General features: G+C 36.9%; 1 protein-coding gene across 3 annotated transcripts in view; it reads left to right on the top strand.

The window, feature by feature from the left end:
• The window catches only part of LOC139134524 (ubiquitin carboxyl-terminal hydrolase 19-like), a 231,910-nt gene that overhangs the window by 89,934 nt on the left and 121,515 nt on the right, over positions 1 to 20,461 (top strand). For all 3 annotated transcript variants that reach the window (XM_070701382.1, XM_070701381.1, XM_070701383.1), the window contains exons 7-8: positions 559 to 630; positions 5,489 to 5,604. In XM_070701382.1, the coding sequence (XP_070557483.1) occupies positions 559 to 630; positions 5,489 to 5,604 (188 nt within the window). The remainder of the gene's footprint in view (positions 1 to 558; positions 631 to 5,488; positions 5,605 to 20,461) is intronic.

Genomic DNA, 20,461 nt, shown 5'->3' with positions numbered 1-20,461 from the left:
TATGTATGTATGTACCGTATGTATGTCCGTCCACATCAAAAGCTTGAAAATGTAGCACCTACTATCTGTGTATTTTGTGTACAGGTGCACTCAGTGGTGAAAATGTTAATTTATTCAAATGAACATGTCAGTGTCAAAAATATGCAAATGTGTTGTGCAGGTTCCCTTAGGTAACAGTAATATAGTCAGAAGTTGTCAGACATTTTGATTGTTGACCATTTACTCAAGTTTTCTTCCAACTCTGTTGGGCTTGATTTAACATAGAGCAGCCAGCAACAAGCCAAAGAGTACCAACCTGAGGCGATGTCCCTTTTTGAACAACATGCTATGGAAGACCTATTAAACAAAGTTTGGGCATGTGCACTTTTGCCCATGACCTCACTCCTGGCCTTGTTTACTACCTGGGTATTTTCTGGGTCTTGATTGACTTTGCTCAATGGGATCAAAATATGTAATTATGATTCTAAGCTAGATTGTACAGGTTATATCTACTAGTACTACTGTTGATTGTCATGAAATAGAATGAGAGATCATTCATCATTTATACTATTTTTCCAGGGACACCAAATTTCTGAATCTCCATTCACCGAGCACACCGAACACTCTGTTTGTATGGACTATTCAATTAAGGTAAATGTGGTCTGTTTCTTATTATTTTCGTAGTACCTGCCATAGGCAAGGAAAAGATGTTATAATGAGCTAGACTGACTGAGCATTTGTATATAAATGTATGTTACATTTTCCCTCCTCAAATCTTCATGCTGTGCCGTAGCATTACCACAGTATTCAAACGTATAAATGACTGTGCAACAAAAGTGCCTCCTCTGGATCAGCATATACTTATTTATCATTGCATCCATTGCATTTGAGTCATTCTTGACATGAATTGAAAGTCATCTATTAAATCATATGACCTGACATGAAAACAAAGACATTAAGTGATATATTTTAGAAAGGTGTAGTTTGATGTTATTTAGAAAGGATGTAGTTTCATATTAAGGTAGTATGTGCCTCGAAAGTGAAAGACTTAAACTTTTGCTCAAACTTGCCAAAATCAAATTTTTAACCATTCCCTTACTAAATCAACAATAACCAGATATGAACTGAAAATGCTCACGTGTTTCATTATTATTGCAGTTATGTGTAAATTTGAACCTTTGGCACATGTTTGCAACTTCATTGAAAGTATTATGGTCAACATAATGAACAATCTTCACCGCCGATTAACTCTAAAAGATCATGAAGTATACAAATATGTAATTAGCTAGAATAAAAATACCTTCTTTTACTGCTGTCATTGTACCACCACTTTATACAGCAAGTGTAATTACCTTTAGCCAAGTCCTTCAAGCCATATATGCCAAACTGTGAAAGCTCATTAGATATGCAAATTATAAATTAGCTGACATGAAAATGTGAGATGACTTTCAATATTGTTTTAACCTGGTATAATCATCAATGTACACAGCATGTTTTGCCAACTTTGATCAAGTAAATCCCAGTATATATCCCAAAATAGAAAAGATCATTGAAAATGCAAATTAGGAATTGGCTGAAGGAAAAATGCTTAATGACTTTCAATAGTGTTGTATCATAGTATCTTTAATGTATATAGCAAGTTTCATCAACTTTGGTCCAGTCAATTCAGATATATATCCCTAATTAGCAAAGTTCATTAAATATGTAAATTAGGAATTGGCTGAAGTAAAAATGCTTAATGATTTTCAATAATGTTGTATCATAGTATCTCCAATACATGTAGCAAGTTTCATCAACTTTGGTCCAGTCAATTCAGATATATATCCCTAATTAGGAAAGTTCATTAAATATGCAAATTAGGAATTGGCTGAAGAGAAAATGCTTAAAGACTTTCAATAATATTGTATTATAATGTCTTTAATGTACATAGCAAGTTTCTTCAATTTTGATCAAGTCAATTTAGATATATATCCCTAATTATGAAAATTCATTTAATATGCAAATTAGGAATTGGCCGAAATAATGTCTTTTGACTTTCAATAATGTTATATCACAGTATCTTTGATGTATACAGCAAATTTCAACCACTACAATCAAGTTAATTCAGATATATATCCCTAATTAGGAAAGTTCATTAAATATGCAAATTTTGAATTGGCTGAAGTAAAACTGCTAAATGACTTTCAATAATGTTGTATCATAGTATCTTTAATGTATATAGCAAGTTTCATCAATTTTGGTCCAGTCACGTCAGATATATATCCCTAATTAGCAAAGTTCATTAAATATGTAAATTAGGAATTGGCTGAAGAGAAAATGCTAAATGACTTTCAATAATGTTGTATCATAGTATCTTCAATACATGTAGCAAATTTGGTCAATTTTGATCGTGTCAAATCAGAAATATATCCCTAATTAGGAAAGTTCATTAAATATGCAAGTAAGCAACTATCTTTCATGTCACCCCTTAATGGTTCCCACTGCTGATATATCTTGGTGTGATCAACATTTGTAGCAAATCTCATCAAATTGTGTGCAGTTGTTTTTAATGTATATCCGTTTTTTCTAAAATCATTGATTATGCAAATGAGCAAAAAGTATGCAAGCCACACCCACCAAAAACTAATCAGTTCTTGCCATTTGCTAACTGAATCTATGTACCAGATTTGATTCTGATCAGCCGTTTTTGAGATACCGGACCAACAGACAGACAGACAGACAGATAGACAGACAGACATCGCTGCGACATATGCTCACGTGTGTGAAAGCGTGAGCAAAAAATGGGGGGGGGGGGTCACTGTGCAAAGTTTAGAACTAGCGAAACAAATTGCCCAACATTTTTCGATATTTGAAATTCAAAATGGCTGCCATCCCTTTGTTAATTCCATAAATTTTGGATTTTTGAAAAACTAGGATGGTGAAAGTTTTTCTTTCTTTAAGTTTAAGAACTTTTAAATGAGCCCCAACAAGTGGTAGATCAGAAAAAAAGTGTAGAACTTTAGGAGTCTGATTATCTGTCCCCGAGGCATGTTCTACCTTTAGTGAATCTAAAAGTTACAGAAAGTTTGATGGTAGTGTGGAATAATGCAGATTAGGAAATGCTTTTACACACTGCTCTGGAATAAAGTGTAAAAACCACATGACTTCTATTCCTTACTTCAATCATGTTGTAAGTACTTCCATGTTAGGCAAGTCTACTATCGTCATGCAAGTGACCTGTGGTCTTTGGCTGTTGATCTTGACTCACAATTCCTTGTAGGATAAAATACTTTAAAACACTTAGAGGACATTTTTCAAAATATTTTGGTATATTATTCTTTTTTAAAACAGAATGAGTTATCAGAACTGAATTGTAATTCTAAAACATTTGTACACAACACCAGCATGCAGTGTCTTGATAAGAGATAAACTGGATGTTGTGCAGTCAATGGCATTCAGCTTCTGATCAGTTAATTCCTGATCAATAACACATTTTAATCATTCCAACTTGGTTCATACTCTGTTGGTCTGAAGTCATTCTTATGTGTACCAATGTTTCATGTCCCATTTTTAGCTCACGTGTGTAAACACGTGGGCTAATGTCATAGCGATGTCTGTCTGTCTGTCTGTCTGTCCATGTGTGTCTGTTAGTGTGTGTGTGTGTGTGTGTATGTGTCTGTTTGTCTGTCTGTTTACACGATAACTCAAAAACGCCTGAACAAATTCAAGTCAACTTTGGTAGACAGGTACCATATGCTACTTGCAAGAACTGATTAGATTTTGGTGAGTGTGGCTTGCATATTAATGAAGTTATGCAATATCGTTTTTTCCGTACAATGGTTTCTCTATGGAGACGGTAATGACAGTGTAGATATATATCAAAAAATACTGCACAAAATTTCATGAAACTTTTCACAGATGACAATCTCAGAACATTATCATGATACTGTGAGTGTCATGTCAATTATCTTCTCATTTGCATATTTAATGAACTTCTGTTATAAGTGAGATAACTCTGAAATTCCTGCACCAAACTTGATGATACTTGCAACAAATATTGATCTGATATATATCTAATTATACTTAGAAGCATTGGGCAGTGTAAAGTTAATAAATAGCTCATTTGCATATTTTATGAAGTTTTATAATTAGTCATTTAATTCCGATATAACTGCACCAAATGTGATGAAATCTGCTGCAGATACTGATCCGACTGATATCTAACTGTGGTGTAAAGCATTTAGTAGTGTGAAGTTAATTAAGGGTTCATTTGCATATTTAATAAACTTTCTAATTAGGTATATAACTCTAAAATTACGGCACCGAAGTCAGTGAAGTTGGGTACAGATATTGTTCTGATAAATATCTAATTGTACTGAGAAGCATTTGGCAGCGTCATGTTAACAAATAGGTCATTTGCATATTTTATGAAGTTTTGTAATTAGCCATATAACTCCAAAATAACTGCACCAAATGTGATGAAATCTGCTGCAGATACTGATCCGACACATATCTAATTGTGGTGTAAAGCATTTAGTAGTGTGGAGTTAATTAAGGGTTCATTTGCATATTCAATGAACGTTGTAATTAGTGATATTACTCTGAAATTACAGCATTAAATTTGATGAAACTTGCTACAGATGTTGATCTGATAAATATCCAATTGTACTGAGAAGGATTGAGCAGTGTCAAGTTAATAATTAGATCATGTGCATATTTCATGAAGTTTTATAATTAGTGATTTAACTCTGAAATAACTGCATCAAATGTGATGAAAACTGCTGCAAATACTTAATCGACAGATATCTAACTGTGTTGTAAAGCATTTAGTAGTGTGAAGTTAATTAAGGGTTCATTTGCATATATAATAAACTTTGTAATTAGGTATGTAACTCTGAAATTATGGCACCAAATTTGGTGAAACTTGCTAGAGATATTGATTTGATAAATGTTTAATTGTGCTATGAAACATTGAACAATGTCAAATTAATTTAGGTCTTATTTGCATTATTTAATGAACTTGGGAATTAGTGACATTACTCTGAAATTACAGCATTAAATTAATTGAAATGTGCTACAAATGTTGATCTGATGGATATCTAATTGTCCCGTGAAGCATTGAGCAGTGTCAAGTTAATTAACAGCTCATTTGCATATTGAATAAAGTTTTGTAATTAGTGATTAAACTCTGAGAGTACTGTGCGAAGTTGATAAAACCTACTACATATAGTGATATAACAAATATCTTATTGTTCTGTGAAGCGTACTACTATTAATGAACCTGTTGTAAAACACGTGAGCATATTCAGTTCATATCTGGTTATCAAGAGCCAGTAGTTTGACCATTGATCTGCCCTCAGAGTCAATGCACTCAAAACAGAGTTAGCATTTTTAATATTGACAAAATAAACCAAGCCTCAACACTGTCATTGATTACTAATATTTACTGAGAAGTGTTTTGCATTGAAGACTCAGTTCACTTCGTGATTCAAAATAATGCTCTCAAATTATTGTTATTTGGTCATTGCAGAAAAGCTGTAAAGCCAGAACAGTGTACATACATGGTCAGCAAGGTACGTCTTGAAATAAACTTGATGAAGAAAATACCTGAAAGATGGGGTGCATTTGAAGCTCCAAGCATTTACAGTAAGATCCTTATGTATAAGTACATTGTAATAATAATAATAATAATAATAATAATATTGGGTTCTTATATAGCGCACATATCCACAAGTACATGTGCTCAAGGCGCTTTACAATTATTATTACCATTGGACCTAATATGATACCACTCAACTCCCTGGGGAGCAAACTACAGCTCACATGTGCAGCCAATAAGCGCAGCAGAGCTAAACACACACATTAAAACCACTGTCCTATCAGGTACCCATCACTCCTGGTTGGGGAGAAGCAATGAGGAATAAAGTGCCTTGCTCAAGGACACAACACCATGGCCATGCCGGGGCTCGAACTCACCATCCTGTGATCGTGAATCCACTGCTCTAGCCACTGGCCCATGATGCCTCTTCATTGTAATTGAGCATGGATGTATTTAGCATAGATGTAGATGTATTAAAAGTTAAGTTAACCCTGCTGGCATTGATGTGGAACTCAACAAAGTTGATTAGCCTGAAGTCTTCCATTGTCTGTAATCTGTCAACTTCCCGCTTGTTCTCTGAAGTGGCTTGTCAGAAAGTTTAGATATCTGCTCATTTGCATATTTAATGAACTTTTGTTATTAGTGACATAACTCTGAAATTCCTGCACCAAACTTGATGATACATGCAACAAATATTGACCTGATATATATCTAATTATACTTCGAAGCATTGGGCAGTGTCAAGTTAATAAATAGCTCATTTGCATATTTTATGAAGTTTTGTAATTAGTCATATAACTCTGATATAACTGCACCAAATGTGATGAAATCTGCTGCAGATACTGATCTGACTGATATCTAACTGTGGTGTAAAGCATTTAGTAGTGTGAAGTTAATTAAGGGTTTATTTGCATATTTAATAAACTTTGTAATTAGGTATATAACACTGAAATTACAGCACTAAGTCAGTGAAATCTGGTACAGATATTGATCTGATAAATATCTACTTGTACTGAGAAGCATTTGGCAATGTCAAGTTAACAAATAGCTCATTTGCATATTTTATGAAGGTTTGTAATTAGTCATATAACTCCGATATAACTGCACCAAATATGATGAAATCTGCTGCAGATACTGATCTGACTGATATCTAACTAGCCTGTGGTATAAAGCATTTAGTAGTGTGGAGTTAATTAAGGGTTGATTTGCATCTTTAATGAACTTTGTAATTAGTGATATTATTACTTTAAAATCACAGCATTAAATTTGATGAAAGTTGCTACAGATGTTGATCTGATAAATATCTTATTGTACTGAGAAAGATTGAGCAGTGTCATGTTAATAAATAGCTCATTTGTATATTTTATGAAGTTTTATAATTAGTCATATAACTCCGAAATAAATGCATCAAATGTGGTGAAAACTGATCAGACAGATATCTGACTATGTTGTAAAGCATTTAGTAGTGTACTGTGCGAAGTTGATAAAACCTGCTCAGTGTTTCATCTAGGCTGCGCGATTTCGCGATTCCCTCTCTTTGATGTGCTGCGCTGCCAATTGCACGTAGAAGGGGCGACCCATTGTGCACTGCACCGAGCTGGCTGGAATGGCTGCTATCATGGTTGTCACACTTTGATGCATTTGACCCGTTATCGGCACCTGTTAATTGTGTTGCAACAGGCATTGTATAGTGTAACAAGAACATTTACATGGAGGGACTAATTTTAGTTCGATTTTGATACTTTTTGAACTGCTTCAATAAAATGCTGTTGAAACTATACCACGCGTAAATTTCTGTATGCTGATTTTGGATATGAAAGCCTATATCAGCCAGTTGAGAGTTACGTTCACAAAAGTTCATTGCCCTAGCCCGATAAGGTTTCTGTGTCACATCATCTCTGTACGATTGAGAAAAGGAGACATAGTGAAGTTTTTGTGCATCATATGAATGTCCATAACACTCTGAAAATAATTCTGATAGCAAAATTGACATGAAAAATTGGACTTTACTGTCACAGAAACGTGTTCAGTGCAGACTGCACAAGCATAGCTCTTTGAAGCAAGCTGTGGAGTCAATGGGCCCAGTTTTCGAATTCAGTGAACAGACACTGATTCATGTTTCTGGGCAAATAAACCCTAAAATTAACTGTCGGAAACAACCAACCTTTCTGTTTGTTATTTTCCCCATTCTAAAATGACTGAAAAAAGCAACTGGAGCGAATCTGACATCGATAAAAACTTGACTCCGCAAAATACGGGATCTGACCCTCTAAGTTGTTCGTTTTAGCTCTACTGAGTCTGCGCACAAAACTACAAGACCAGCTAGGTCACTAGAAAAATAAGCTCACTGGTTTGCAAAGGGCAATCTTGATCCAAACTTACAGTAGTGAGGGATGATATACACACAGTAAAAACGTGACAACCAAGCACATAATTTTTTCAGAAGCTACAAAACATTCTAACTACAATAGATTTTTGTTCTTTGTTTGTGTAGTGCAGACAGTTCAGTGAAAAATGAAAAAATCCCTTGAAGGTACAGTGGGAATGGCTGGCTGTTGTTAATTTTGATGTTTAGCCCTATGAAAGCAGACTTACAGAATATGTGCAAACAAACACACAGAATATTTAAGCATGAGGGAATATGCTACAATTTTTTAGGGATATTAATGCTTATGAATATTAATGAGCTGTCCGCCACTCTTGGAAGCCCTATACATTCACAACAGTGATACCCAAATTTGTTAACTTTTGAAAAAATCTTATAGAGGATGGTCTTTGCAGCCAGCAGCTTGGATTTTGTAAGCAAGTGATTTATGGCTTGTAGTATGTATATCACAAGTGACATTACTGCAACATTAAAACTTTTATATAAGATGTCATTAAATGTTTCAATTAAATCCCCCCCCTAAATTTTAAAATCCCCCTCAAAAATTCCAGTAGAGGGGGACCAATCCCCCCTGGTGTAGTATCCTAGATGAAACACTGCCTGCTACATATAGTGAAATAACAGATATTTGATTGTTCTGTGAAACGTACTACTATTAATGAACCTGTTGTAAAAAGTGAGCACATTCAGTTCACATCTGGTTTTTGTATATGATATACCGACACAAATTTTGAATACAAAATGTGGTGATTTGATAAGCATTTGATTAATGTTAAACTGCGATTAAAAAATCATTAGAAAACAAAGGCTAAGGTGTTTTTAACAGGTTTCATCTGTAATCAAATATATTCCATAATTTTTTTATGTTAAAAAGAGTATCAAGGTTGTAAATAGCTCACATAGTTTTACATTTCCTGCCATCTGGCCTTTGGGTCTCTTTTAAGTAGACAGTGCCAACATCAATGCAGTGTTGTCCATGGATGAGACAACCAAGTGGTTGGCAAATTTACATAAGATTTGTAAAATGATTTGCATATAATTTACATGAAACCCAGGGTTCTCCCGAGCCCAAAACAGCCTCAAGGCCCGCTATTGTTCAAGCCCGCGACGCTTTCGATCTCACCGCAACGCTATCATTGTTACCCACGACGCTATGAGGTTCAGCCGCAAAATTTTCACAATGGCATCGACTGGTCAACTTCTGTACGATCACACAAAAGGAAGACAGATTATTTGTAGCTTCTTTGTTTAACAATGTCACTAGTTATTACTCCTTTCAATTTGTATGAATAATGTTAACAACAGAACAATTTCACACGTCCCACCCTTGACGGTACCGGCTGCATTTAACTCCACCGACCCATCCAAAGAAATTGTAAAAGACAGAAAAAATTGATATACAACCATATATCCAAAAGACAGCAAAAGTCAGCGACGATTTCCACTCTTAATTGAAGAAATATTTTGAAATCAAACTGATCACACAATCCCTAGATACAGAAGTGGCAATTTGGTGAAATTTCTGTTTGACTCACATCTTGAAATAAAAAGTAAACTTAATGCGAAGTCATCATGTATGCTGCCGATCAACAGCGTAGCATAGCTTAGTGAACTGTCTGTCACCGCTCCGGCATGCGTTGGCTGCACGTAAAAGCAACTCAACTTTCCAAGATCAAACGTTCAGTATCTTGTGAAAACAGCAACATAGCAATGAAAATTGTTATAGTCAGTGGTAAAAACTCTTAACAGATGGAGCGTTAATTGCTTTAAACAAATGGAAATGCATGTCAAGAGAATGAAAACCAAGATCGCATGTGTTAATGAGAATACTGTAAACAATGGTGGATATGACATCAGAGTGGGACTCTTCTATTTTGGTACCGGCGGTGCGCATGGTCAGAGAATCCTGATAAACGTACTGATAAAACGTATTTTCCTAGCAATGCTGTTACAGGAACTTCGATGTCTCATTGTTTTACATCTTTTAAAAGTTTCTTTGATCTGAGCAGTTTTACCAACTGTAATGGTATATTTTACTCTCCTAACCTTTATTTATTTGAGTCAAACAAGGGCAGGAGCTTATGCAACTTAGTAAGGATGTACTAAATTTTGAAAAAATCAGTGGAGGAGCTCTGCTCCATGTACCGTGTTTTGTCAATTTTTGGTGAACACAGACTATATACGAATTTTATGCAAATATTTGAAAAACTAATTATGCAAATATTATGCAAATTAGCAGGTTGAAGCAGAAGCATCAGTGCATGTCAGTTGTGGCTGTTGTTACGTGCAGAGAAATGAACAAAGGGTGAACTCTGCAGTCTCCGTGTAAAACGAAATTTATTACGAAAATAAAACTAATTGCTAAGTCAGGGATAGAATACAAACTGTAAAAGTGCACAGATTACTTATCTCAGCTGGGACAGCAAGGCTCCAGTCTCAGAGTTGTAACAGTCAGTCGGATAAATGAAGAGTCCTTTGGCTTGCAGGCTTGAAGTTGCACAAAGTCCACGGTATAAATCCAGCGTGGCAGTGAAGGTCTTGAAAAGTCTTGAAATTAATACTGCTGGAGTTTAGTAACACACAAGAGACACAATCCCAAAAGTCTGACTGAAGATGTGCACGTCCCTATTTATACCCATGTGCTTACATAAGAGCATATAAGAACAATCTAGAACTTTTATTGACATGCTAAATACTGTTCTAAAATTATCTCTCTTACACAACTAACTAAATTTCCAGAACATTCCAAACATGACTAATTGAATTCAAGGTTGTGAGGTCATTAAGGGCAGTGACCTTGAGAATGTTCTAGACTAATTAACTCAGGTCATGATGAGTGTGGGAAAATGACCTACATAATACACCCCCTCTGTGATCTGATTTTGGCACAAGTATGCACGGTGAACTCCAGTTACTTTTACTGGGTTCAATAAAGTCATTGTCCAGCAGGTATTTGACTTCTTCCTGGAGATATTTCACTTTCGTTGGATTCAGTCTGTATGGATGTTGTTTCACAGGCTTACTGTCCCCAACATCAATGTCGTGATAGATGACATTTGTCCTCGTTTGAACATCTTGAAACAGGTATTCATATTCGTGGAGCAGTTCTTTCACCTGTTGTTGTTGTTCTGGCTTGAGGTGTGCCAACTTTGTAGACTCTAGATTCTCCAGGATTTCTGAGTTCTTAAGCTTGACTGAGCCCAGCTCTGAATTTAGAGTATTTTCACTCAAGTCAGTTTCAGTATCACTATCTTCATAATGGCTAGAGCTGACTGCACTTACAGGCTGTGTTATAGTAGGATTATCCCTATCCAAATATGGCTTAAGCATATTTATGTGACATAGCTGTTTTTGTTTTCGCCTGTCAGGTGTTTTTATGATGTAATTTAAATCGCTCAATTTCTTATCAATTAGATATGGCCCAAAGTAAAGAGCATGGAGTGGTTTGCCAGGAACCGGAAGAAGAACAAGAACTTTTTGACCTGGTTCAAAGTTCTGTTTTGAGGTGTTTTTATCATATTTGATTTTCATTGACTGCTGGGATGACTCAAGATTTTCTGGGGCTAATTCACATGCTTTAGAGAGTTTTGTACGAAAATCTGACACATATTGTAAAATATTCAGACAATCATTATCATCTGATAGGAATTTCTCTTTAAAGAGCTTAAAGCCGCCATTCTCAATCCCAGGATCGCGCATTAGTGGGTACTCCACCCTGTCAACATAGTATCGTTTTCATTGTTTTGCATCAAACACCGCTATATTAGTAGATTTACAAATACAAATTCACGTTGAACGTCGATGAGCACGTCGGAGTACGTACATTTTGGCATGAGGTATTTTCACCATACTTGGTGCGTTCGAGTTACAGATTTCACCGATTCCAGCAGTGTGTTGCTTGGCGCAGGATGCGGACAGTGTCCTCGACCATCTTCCCCCATACTGTCTATGCCTCGATCTACAAAATTACAAGTCAATATACTGGTATGCAAAAAACACGATCTGCATCGTTCTATTCTCTCAAATTCTTAGAAGTAATGTTTTATTAAATTTGGAAACATCGGTGTCGTAATAATATAAAATGAATATTTCCTGAAGATTGAACCATGATCCCGACGTACTCAACCAGCCCAACGTAAAACTTTTATGAGGCCAAGATGGTGGACAGAAGTCAGAAAACAAGCCCAGATCATCGTGTATTACATTATTTGCCAATTTGTGTTGCGAGACTTCGTTTGAATTGTAACCAAAAAAGTACAAAAATCAGATGCATTTCTAAAACTCGGACAGGAAATCTCGTAAATTTCTCAGACGTAATGAACTTTGATCGATATGCAGCGGAAATGCATGGCATCGGTTATCGATAAGATGGCACTTGCTCACGAGGCGACGTACACTCGAAGTGACAGCGGAACGAAACAGGAAGTCAAATTATCCCTTTTTTAGCTCCATGGTCAAATAAACATTTCGTTTATTAGTAGACTCACAGAGATACAAACGACACTCCATGGGAAACTATACACGGATACCGTACCGCTTCACACCTCTGTGCTGGGGTATTGAACATTTCTTGATTTGTCATTCTGAGTTTAGCATCATTAGTTTGGCAATGACAACGCGTCTATCTGACTCCGACTCTCTCGGAAGTATTGGGATATCCTTGACCAGACACACGCTTGGCGTGATGAGCGATTTTTGGCCCGAAAACAGCATCTGATGCAGGCCGATGACGTACTCGTCAACAGAAGAAAACTGATATGCCATTTTGCGTGACTTTTGTTGTCCGATCGTTATATCCAAATTTGCCCGACGTACCATACACATTTGCCATTGTTGGGTGTACGGTAGAAGCCACAAAACCAAACCAAACGGCCCTTTTCAGGGCCATCAAACTTTCCAGTAAGAGAGAACCCGATAATACATTTTCTTTTTCACGGAATGTTTTGTGGAGGGACCGTGTTCATGGTTACCATGATGTAGTCGACTTGAATGTCGTCTGATCACGTTTTTTATCCCCAGCAATGCAGCGGGTAGGTACAAAAGTTGGAGAACTGTGAAGAAACTATTGCACACGTCTTTCGACACTGGAAATGTTGACACATATTTTATTTATTTCAGTCACCATTAGCAGATAAGGCGAATGCTAATCGACATTAGGTACACATCCAGCTGACTCGTGTCTGACTTTGCACAAGGTTTGATTGACAGTGGTATTCAAATCCCAATCGGCGTCCCCTGGATCGCCGTTCTCACTGGCCACGCACAATTACTCACTAAAATTGTCCCGAAAACTTATCGGTTTAGAAAATATTGGGTCGTTATGTATTGATCAGGTATTAACCCTGGTGTAGAGCATTCCTATTTCATATATCTTCGTAAAAACACAAAAAAGCACAATCTGTGGAGCTCTCAATTCAAGCTACTCGCACGGCATCTCTTTGCATAATGAGCGTCCTCTCATGTAATCCGGTATTTATAACCAATGGGCGTCTTTAAGTGGGCCACGGACTGTATGTCCAAATACAAGCTCAAATTGTCTAAAACCAAGAGACTCTTTGATTGACTCTCTAACGGCAAAGAGCAGAAAATGAATTCCTTCATCCCACTGCTTCTCTGTATCAAAACAGTAGGTCCTAATCATGTTTTTCAAAGTTTGATGAAATCGCTCAAGAGCACCTTGACTTTCTGGATGATAGGCGGATGACCTATACTGTTTAATGTCTAGCTGATCCATTACTTGTTGAAAAATACCAGACATAAAGTTGGAGCCTTGATTGGACTGGACACATTTAGGGAGGCCAAATAAAGTGAAAAATTTGACTAAAGCTTTCACTATAGTCTTTGTCTTTATATTTCTCAGTGGTATGGCTTATGGGAACCGAGTAGATGTACACATTATAGTCAACATGTACTCATTTCCTGATCTTGTTTTTGGTAGGGGCCCAACACAGTCTATTGGAATCCTACTAAATGGTTCTTGAAATGCAGGAATTGGCTGTAAAGGGGCCTTTGGAATCGTCTGATTTGGCTTTCCTACCATTTGACATGTGTGACAAGTTTTACAGAAATGTGCTACATCCTGCCTGAGATTAGGCCAATAAAAGTGACTGAGAATTTTATGATAAGTTTTCCTGACTCCTAAATGACCAGCCCAGGGGGTTTCATGGGCCAGGCACAATATTTCAGCACGATAGGACTTTGGAACCACAATTTGATGTTTTATAGCCCAATCGTCATCAACCAAAACATCTGGAGGTCTCCATTTACGCATGAGAATACCAGATTTTGTATAATAGGAAACAGAGCTATCTGAAGTTTTATCTTCATCATCTACCCTGTCAAACAAAGACAAAATATCTGGGTCTTTGTGTTGTTCTGCAATGAAATTCGATCTAGAAAATGTCTGACACTGGTCAGCAGAAGTTTTACTGGAAGTTTCAAATCCACGAGGGATAACGGAATGATCCTTGTCAAACACCTGACTGAGAAAGGTGTCATGTAAGTCAACATCTGTGACATCATTTTTGAGAGTATTTTGATTCTCAGAAGTTTTCTTTGACATGGCTCGAGTAATAGCACATGAAGGGAAAAGGCCCGGAATTTCTTCCTCTATTGGCTCTGGATTCTGATCTAAACTAGGATTATCAGTCACAAGTGGATTAGTAATGACCTTGTCCCCAGCAAGGTCGTTTCCAAGGAGAAGGTGGATCCCTTCAAAAGGCAAAAAAGGCCTAATACCTAAAGTCACAGGTCCAGAAACAAAGTCCGAAGACAAATAGACATGATGGAGAGGAACAGGAATGTAGTCATTACAATCTACCCCCTTAATAAGAACTTTAGAACCTGAAAATGACTTTTCAGAAAACGGCAGGGTATCTGCCAACAAAAGAGACTGGGAAGCCCCGGTATCTCTTAAAATTTTGACAGGGGTAGCGAGAGAAAAATCGCTAGAAAGTGATATAAAACCATCATGAATAAATGGTTCGAAAATACCCATAATGCTATCTTGAGAAGAATTGACCTTGACCTCATTAATTGGGGATAAGAGGGGTTTAACCTCAGAGAATGTGTCACAAACATTATTAGACTCTAATTGAGTTGATGAAGAAATAAAGCCGGTTTGCTGAGATCCACTTTGACCACTTTGACCTTCACGTTTTCTTTTCAATTTGAAACAATCTGGCACTAAATGGCCATCTTTCTTACAATAATTACAAGAAAGTGTACCAAACTGTTTGTCAGAAGGAGATTGAGACTTGGGGATCTGATGATGTGGGAGTGTTTCGTGGATTTTGTGAACTGTTGTCATTTGGTTTCCTACTCTCCTTTGAGAAATTCCTGGATGAAAAAGAGGAGTTAAATTTACCTGCATTGTTTCTGTATGAAAAGGACTGGGATGGCTTGCTGACCAATGAAGACTTATGGGTCAATGAATAATCATCAGCCAAACGTGCAGCAACCTCAAATGTATCTGCCTTTTGTTTATTGATAAATGTCTTGATGTCACTCCGAATGCACCTTTTAAATTCCTCAATCAAAGCAAGTTGTTGTAATTTTTCGTAATTCTGACTGACCTTTTCAGAAGAACACCAATGATCAAACAGTTGTTCTTTTGTTCGAGCAAATTCAACATAGGTTTGATCCCTTGCCTTCTCACAATCCCTAAATTTCTGACGGTAAGCTTCAGGCACCAACTCATAACCCTTGAGAATTAATTCCTTCACAGAATCATAATTTGAAGCCTGCTCTCTACTGACAACTGAATGTAAATTTCTCTGGCTTTACCCACCTAAGCACTCTGTAAAAGCATAGACCAGGACTTCTTAGGCCAGTTCAGATTCTGAGCAATTTTCTCAAAATGAAGGAAATATTTATCGACATCCTTTTCTTGGAAAGGGGGAACTAACCTGAAATGCTTAGTGATGTCAAAATTGTCTGAAGGGAAGAATTTTCCTGACTGCCCAAGCTCTAAACGTTTCATTTCTACCTGTAATCGCTGTTCTTCTAATCGTAATTCCTTTTCTCTCTGTCTTTCTTCCATTTCTAATTTCTTATGTGCAAAATCTGCCTGTATTTCTAATTCTAATTTTCTGAGTTCAAAGGTAGACTCGGGCTCATAATCTTTCAAGGCTGATTCCTCAAAATGGCCTGAATTAACTAAATGTTTTGCAATCTTGTACTGTATTTCTTGCTTGCGCATAGATCGTTTAACTTCTACTTTAAGAAAATTGGCCAGTGCGATGAGGTTGTCTTTTCTGACGGAATGAAATGTGTCCTGATCAAGGTCATCCATAAATTCGTCTGGCTTGAATTCCGCCATGATTAAATTTGGCTGAGTTCACAGTAAACAGTAGTTTTGAATAGGCTGGCAAAATGTCGTCAAACGGCTAAAAATATTCGTCTCCTAGACGAGCTCCCAATTTTGTTACGTGCAGAGAAATGAACAAAAGGGTGAACTCTGCAGTTTCCGTGTAAAACGAAATTTATTACGAAAATAAAACTAATTGCTAAGTCAGGGATAGAATACAAACTGTAAAAGTGCACAGATTACTTATCTCAGCTGGGACAGCAAGGTTCCAGTCTCAGAGTTGTAACAGTCAGTTGGATGAATGAAGAGTCCTTTGGCTTGCAGGCTTGAAGTTGCACAAAGTCCACGGTATAAATCCAGCGTGGCAGTGAAGGTCTTGAAAAGTCTTGAAATTAATACTGCTGGAGTTTAGTAACACACAAGAGACACGATCCCAAAAGTCTGACTGAAGCTGTGCACGTCCCTATTTATACCCATGTGCTTACATAAGAGCATATAAGAACAATCTAGAACTTTTATTGACATGCTAATTACTGTTCTAAAATTATCTCTCTTTACAACTAACTAAATTTCCAGAACATTCCAAACATGACTAATTGAATTCAAGGTTGTGAGGTCATTAAGGGCAGTGACCTTGAGAATGTTCTAGACTAATTTACTCAGGTCATAATGAGTGTGGGAAAATGACTTACATAACACTGTAATCATAGACCCTCGAGAAAAAAGGGTTTTTCTCGAGGGTCTATGCTGTAATACAACACGATGATACTGAGAATTGGCATGGTCTTTTATTCTGTCTTCATAGTATGATGTACACAGAGCACACACAGGCCTCTATGGTTTTTCGATCTCAGTCTATACTTGACATTAAAGGGACAAAGTCGGCCATTTTTCATGAATTTTGTTTGATGCTAGATACTTCTTATATTGTTTGACATGTTGAAAGATACTGAATAAATGGGTGATGATGCATATATTTGACCCCGGTTTCAGACAAATTAAATAAAACCATCGCAAAAATGACCATTAATTCATTTTTGCTATGGTTTCATGTATCGTATCTAAAACCGGGGTCGAATATATGCATGGTTACCCATTCATTCAGTATCTTTCAACATGTCAAACAGTATAAGTAGTGTCTTGTATCAAACGAAATTCATGAAAAATGGCTGATTTTGTCCCTTTAAGCAACAAAACATATCTAACACAAACAAGACTTGAAAATAAGATCAAATACACCCTATTACACTCAGCTCTTTCTGATGTAATAATCACTCAAATAAGACCATTAGTTACACAAAAAAGGATTGTGATTGATTATGTTTGGAAGTGATGGAAAACAGATACCATATGTGGTTTTGCAATTGTACAACAAACTTACTTTGGAAGACCTTGACAACTGCCCCTCACTGAGCTCTTCACAGTATTTATAATGTGAGAATGATCATCTATATACAAACTTAAAATAAATACTGGTGCAAGAAATACTAAATAACTAATTTGGCAAAAACAGTGTGCAGTGGACAGAATTTCATGAGACTATGCATCAAAATGTCTATAAATGCACCTGGCATAATGGATATTACAAGTAAGGCCAACAGATGTTATTATTATTTAAATTTAAATATCGTACATATATTCACTCTGGCCTGCCACCTGTACCCAAATGTCAGCAAAGTATCATTGACAATATTTTTAATATTTTGTAGAAAATAATATCTTTTGTGGAAATTATTTTGATTTACTTTTGAAACATGCCACTTTCTAGTTCCCACAGACAAAGTGCGGTCATGTTTGATTTCCATGCATCCATGTGATTTTTTTGTGCCCAGAGCCATTATTGAGACATACCTTGACAAAATTCTTTTAAATTTGACAAGGACAACACACACTGACTCACATAAGCATGCCAAATTTCTTCATGATACGATCCAATATGGCAACCATGCAGTACAGTTAAGAAAAAGACATGTTTGTACCTTTATATACTTTTCATTATTCTTTGCAATGGTGCCTTAAATTTCAACCGTTTTGCAATACTTGCATTTGAAAATTGGGTATTCCGGTGTATAATAAGAGTTGAGAAAAGTTTCTAAGACCTAAATTTTTGTCGAATTTGTTAAAGTTCCTGGCTAGTTCCAGTTTTTGATTGGATAATCCCTTCCTGGGCTGACTGCCTACCAGATACTCAACTGCATATGAGTCACATATGCATGAATCTATTGCAATCATATGGGAGGCGCTTTTTAGGCACCATTTTTTGCTCACGTGTTCACACACGTGAACATATGATTTACCGATGTGTGTGTGTGTGTGTGTGTGTGTGTGTGTGTGTCTGTCTGTCTGTCTGTCTGTCTGTCTGTCTGTATACCCAATATCTCAAGAACTGCTGAAGGGATGTCAACCACAGCTTCAGGATCTAAATGGCAAGAACTGAAAAGGTTTTGGTGGGCGTGGCTTTGATATTAATGAAGTTATGAAAGTTTTAATTTTTCTGCTTCATGGTTGTCTATGAGAGAGCTTTCTCAAACGCCGTGTATGACAAATGAAAACGATCGATTGACGAGATCGACTGTTTGAGGGCGGTGTGAAATGAGCTAGTGCTGGTTTCAACCTCTATTCGATTCACTAGCTATTCAAGACAAAATATTGTTTAGCAAATTAAGCTTTACCCTTGGTGATTGATCGTTTCTCTCGCTGCTCCATCGCCAGAAATGACTACATATGTTCTCCGGGGATCCACCATTGTGGAAGTGCTTATGAATATTGGGTCAAAGATATTGAAATGTCCAATCAGGTTCATGCACAGAGTCCAAGGCCATGACCTACTTCAGGTACTTCTGCCGTGTTTTGATTTTGCTTCGCCAAGAAACGTGCTCGCCGTTGTCCATAAAAGTACGTTTGTTCTCCTTTATAAGCATCTTTTTAGTCCCCACGGACCCTGTCCGGGGGGGACTTATAAGTTTGGTCATGTCCGTGCGTGCTTGCGTGCGTGTGTCTATCTGTCCGTGCGTCCGTCTGTTCACACAGATATCTCAGACATGCCCTAGTCAATTTCTTTCAAACTTTGCACAAGTATATTACCCTACCCCATACAGATGCACGTTGATTTGTTTCACAGTGCAATCAAATTTGGCCGTGTTAGAGGACTTTTTAGTTTACACCTCCATAGACTCCCATGTATAAGTCAGTTCTCCATAGAATCCCATGTATAAGGCCAAGTAAAATAAAAATTTAGTTTCTCATCATATTCATATTGCAAAAAGGATGCAGTGACACAGTTTTTAGTCCCCACGGATGAAGTCCAGGGGGCTTAAAGATTGGGTCATGTCCCTCTGTTTACGCAGATATCTCAGACATTTTGACAAAATGTCACGTGACCTCAGTGACCTTTGACCTCAAATATACATATTTGTCCATAACTCAGTAACCACAAGTGCTACACCCTTCATATATGGTATGATAGGACACCTTATGATGCCACATATTGTACCTCATTAATTATGCACATATCTAATTCTGAGCAAGCCAATAGAGCTAGAGGTCTAATTTTTGGTATATAGGGATAACTATAGGATAGAAATTTTTTGACCAAATGTCATGTGACTTCGATGACCTTTTACCTAAAATATACGTTTATGTCAATAAATAAGTAACCACAAGTGCTATGTCCTTTATATTTAGTAGTATGGGAGACCTTATGACAACACACGCTTACCTCATTAATTATGTGCATATGTATTTCTTGGCTGGCCAATACAGCTAGAGGTCTGATCTTTTTTCCTGATTTAGAACCATAACTGAGACATGCCTCATGTGTTTCAAATTGGGAACAACGACATAGACCTATGTGCCCATAGATCTCAATATATACACTCCTGTGATACTTCTTAATGACCACATTTCCCTGCCCCATCAAGACTTATACTCTTATTACAAGTGGGGACTATGTCATTGTCAATGACTTGTCTAGTTCTAACTGTGTCAGATTAAAAAGGTGAGGTTGTTTGTGAAACAAAGTCTGGGATAGGCTTTGGTATGCGTACGATCGACAATTCGTGTTTATATGGTTAGCATGGTGGCCATTTTATGATAAGTTTTCAATACTGCAAAGCTACATAGGGATAGCGTCACTATCGTGATCGAGGTACAGCGTTTTGATTGGGATACAGGAACTCTGCAGAGGGAGAAACGGTCGTTGACACGAGCA

Source organism: Ptychodera flava, chromosome 6, assembly GCF_041260155.1.
Source record: "Ptychodera flava strain L36383 chromosome 6, AS_Pfla_20210202, whole genome shotgun sequence".
Taxonomy (NCBI): domain Eukaryota; kingdom Metazoa; phylum Hemichordata; class Enteropneusta; family Ptychoderidae; genus Ptychodera; species Ptychodera flava.
This window is presented reverse-complemented; position numbering and strand designations above follow the sequence as displayed.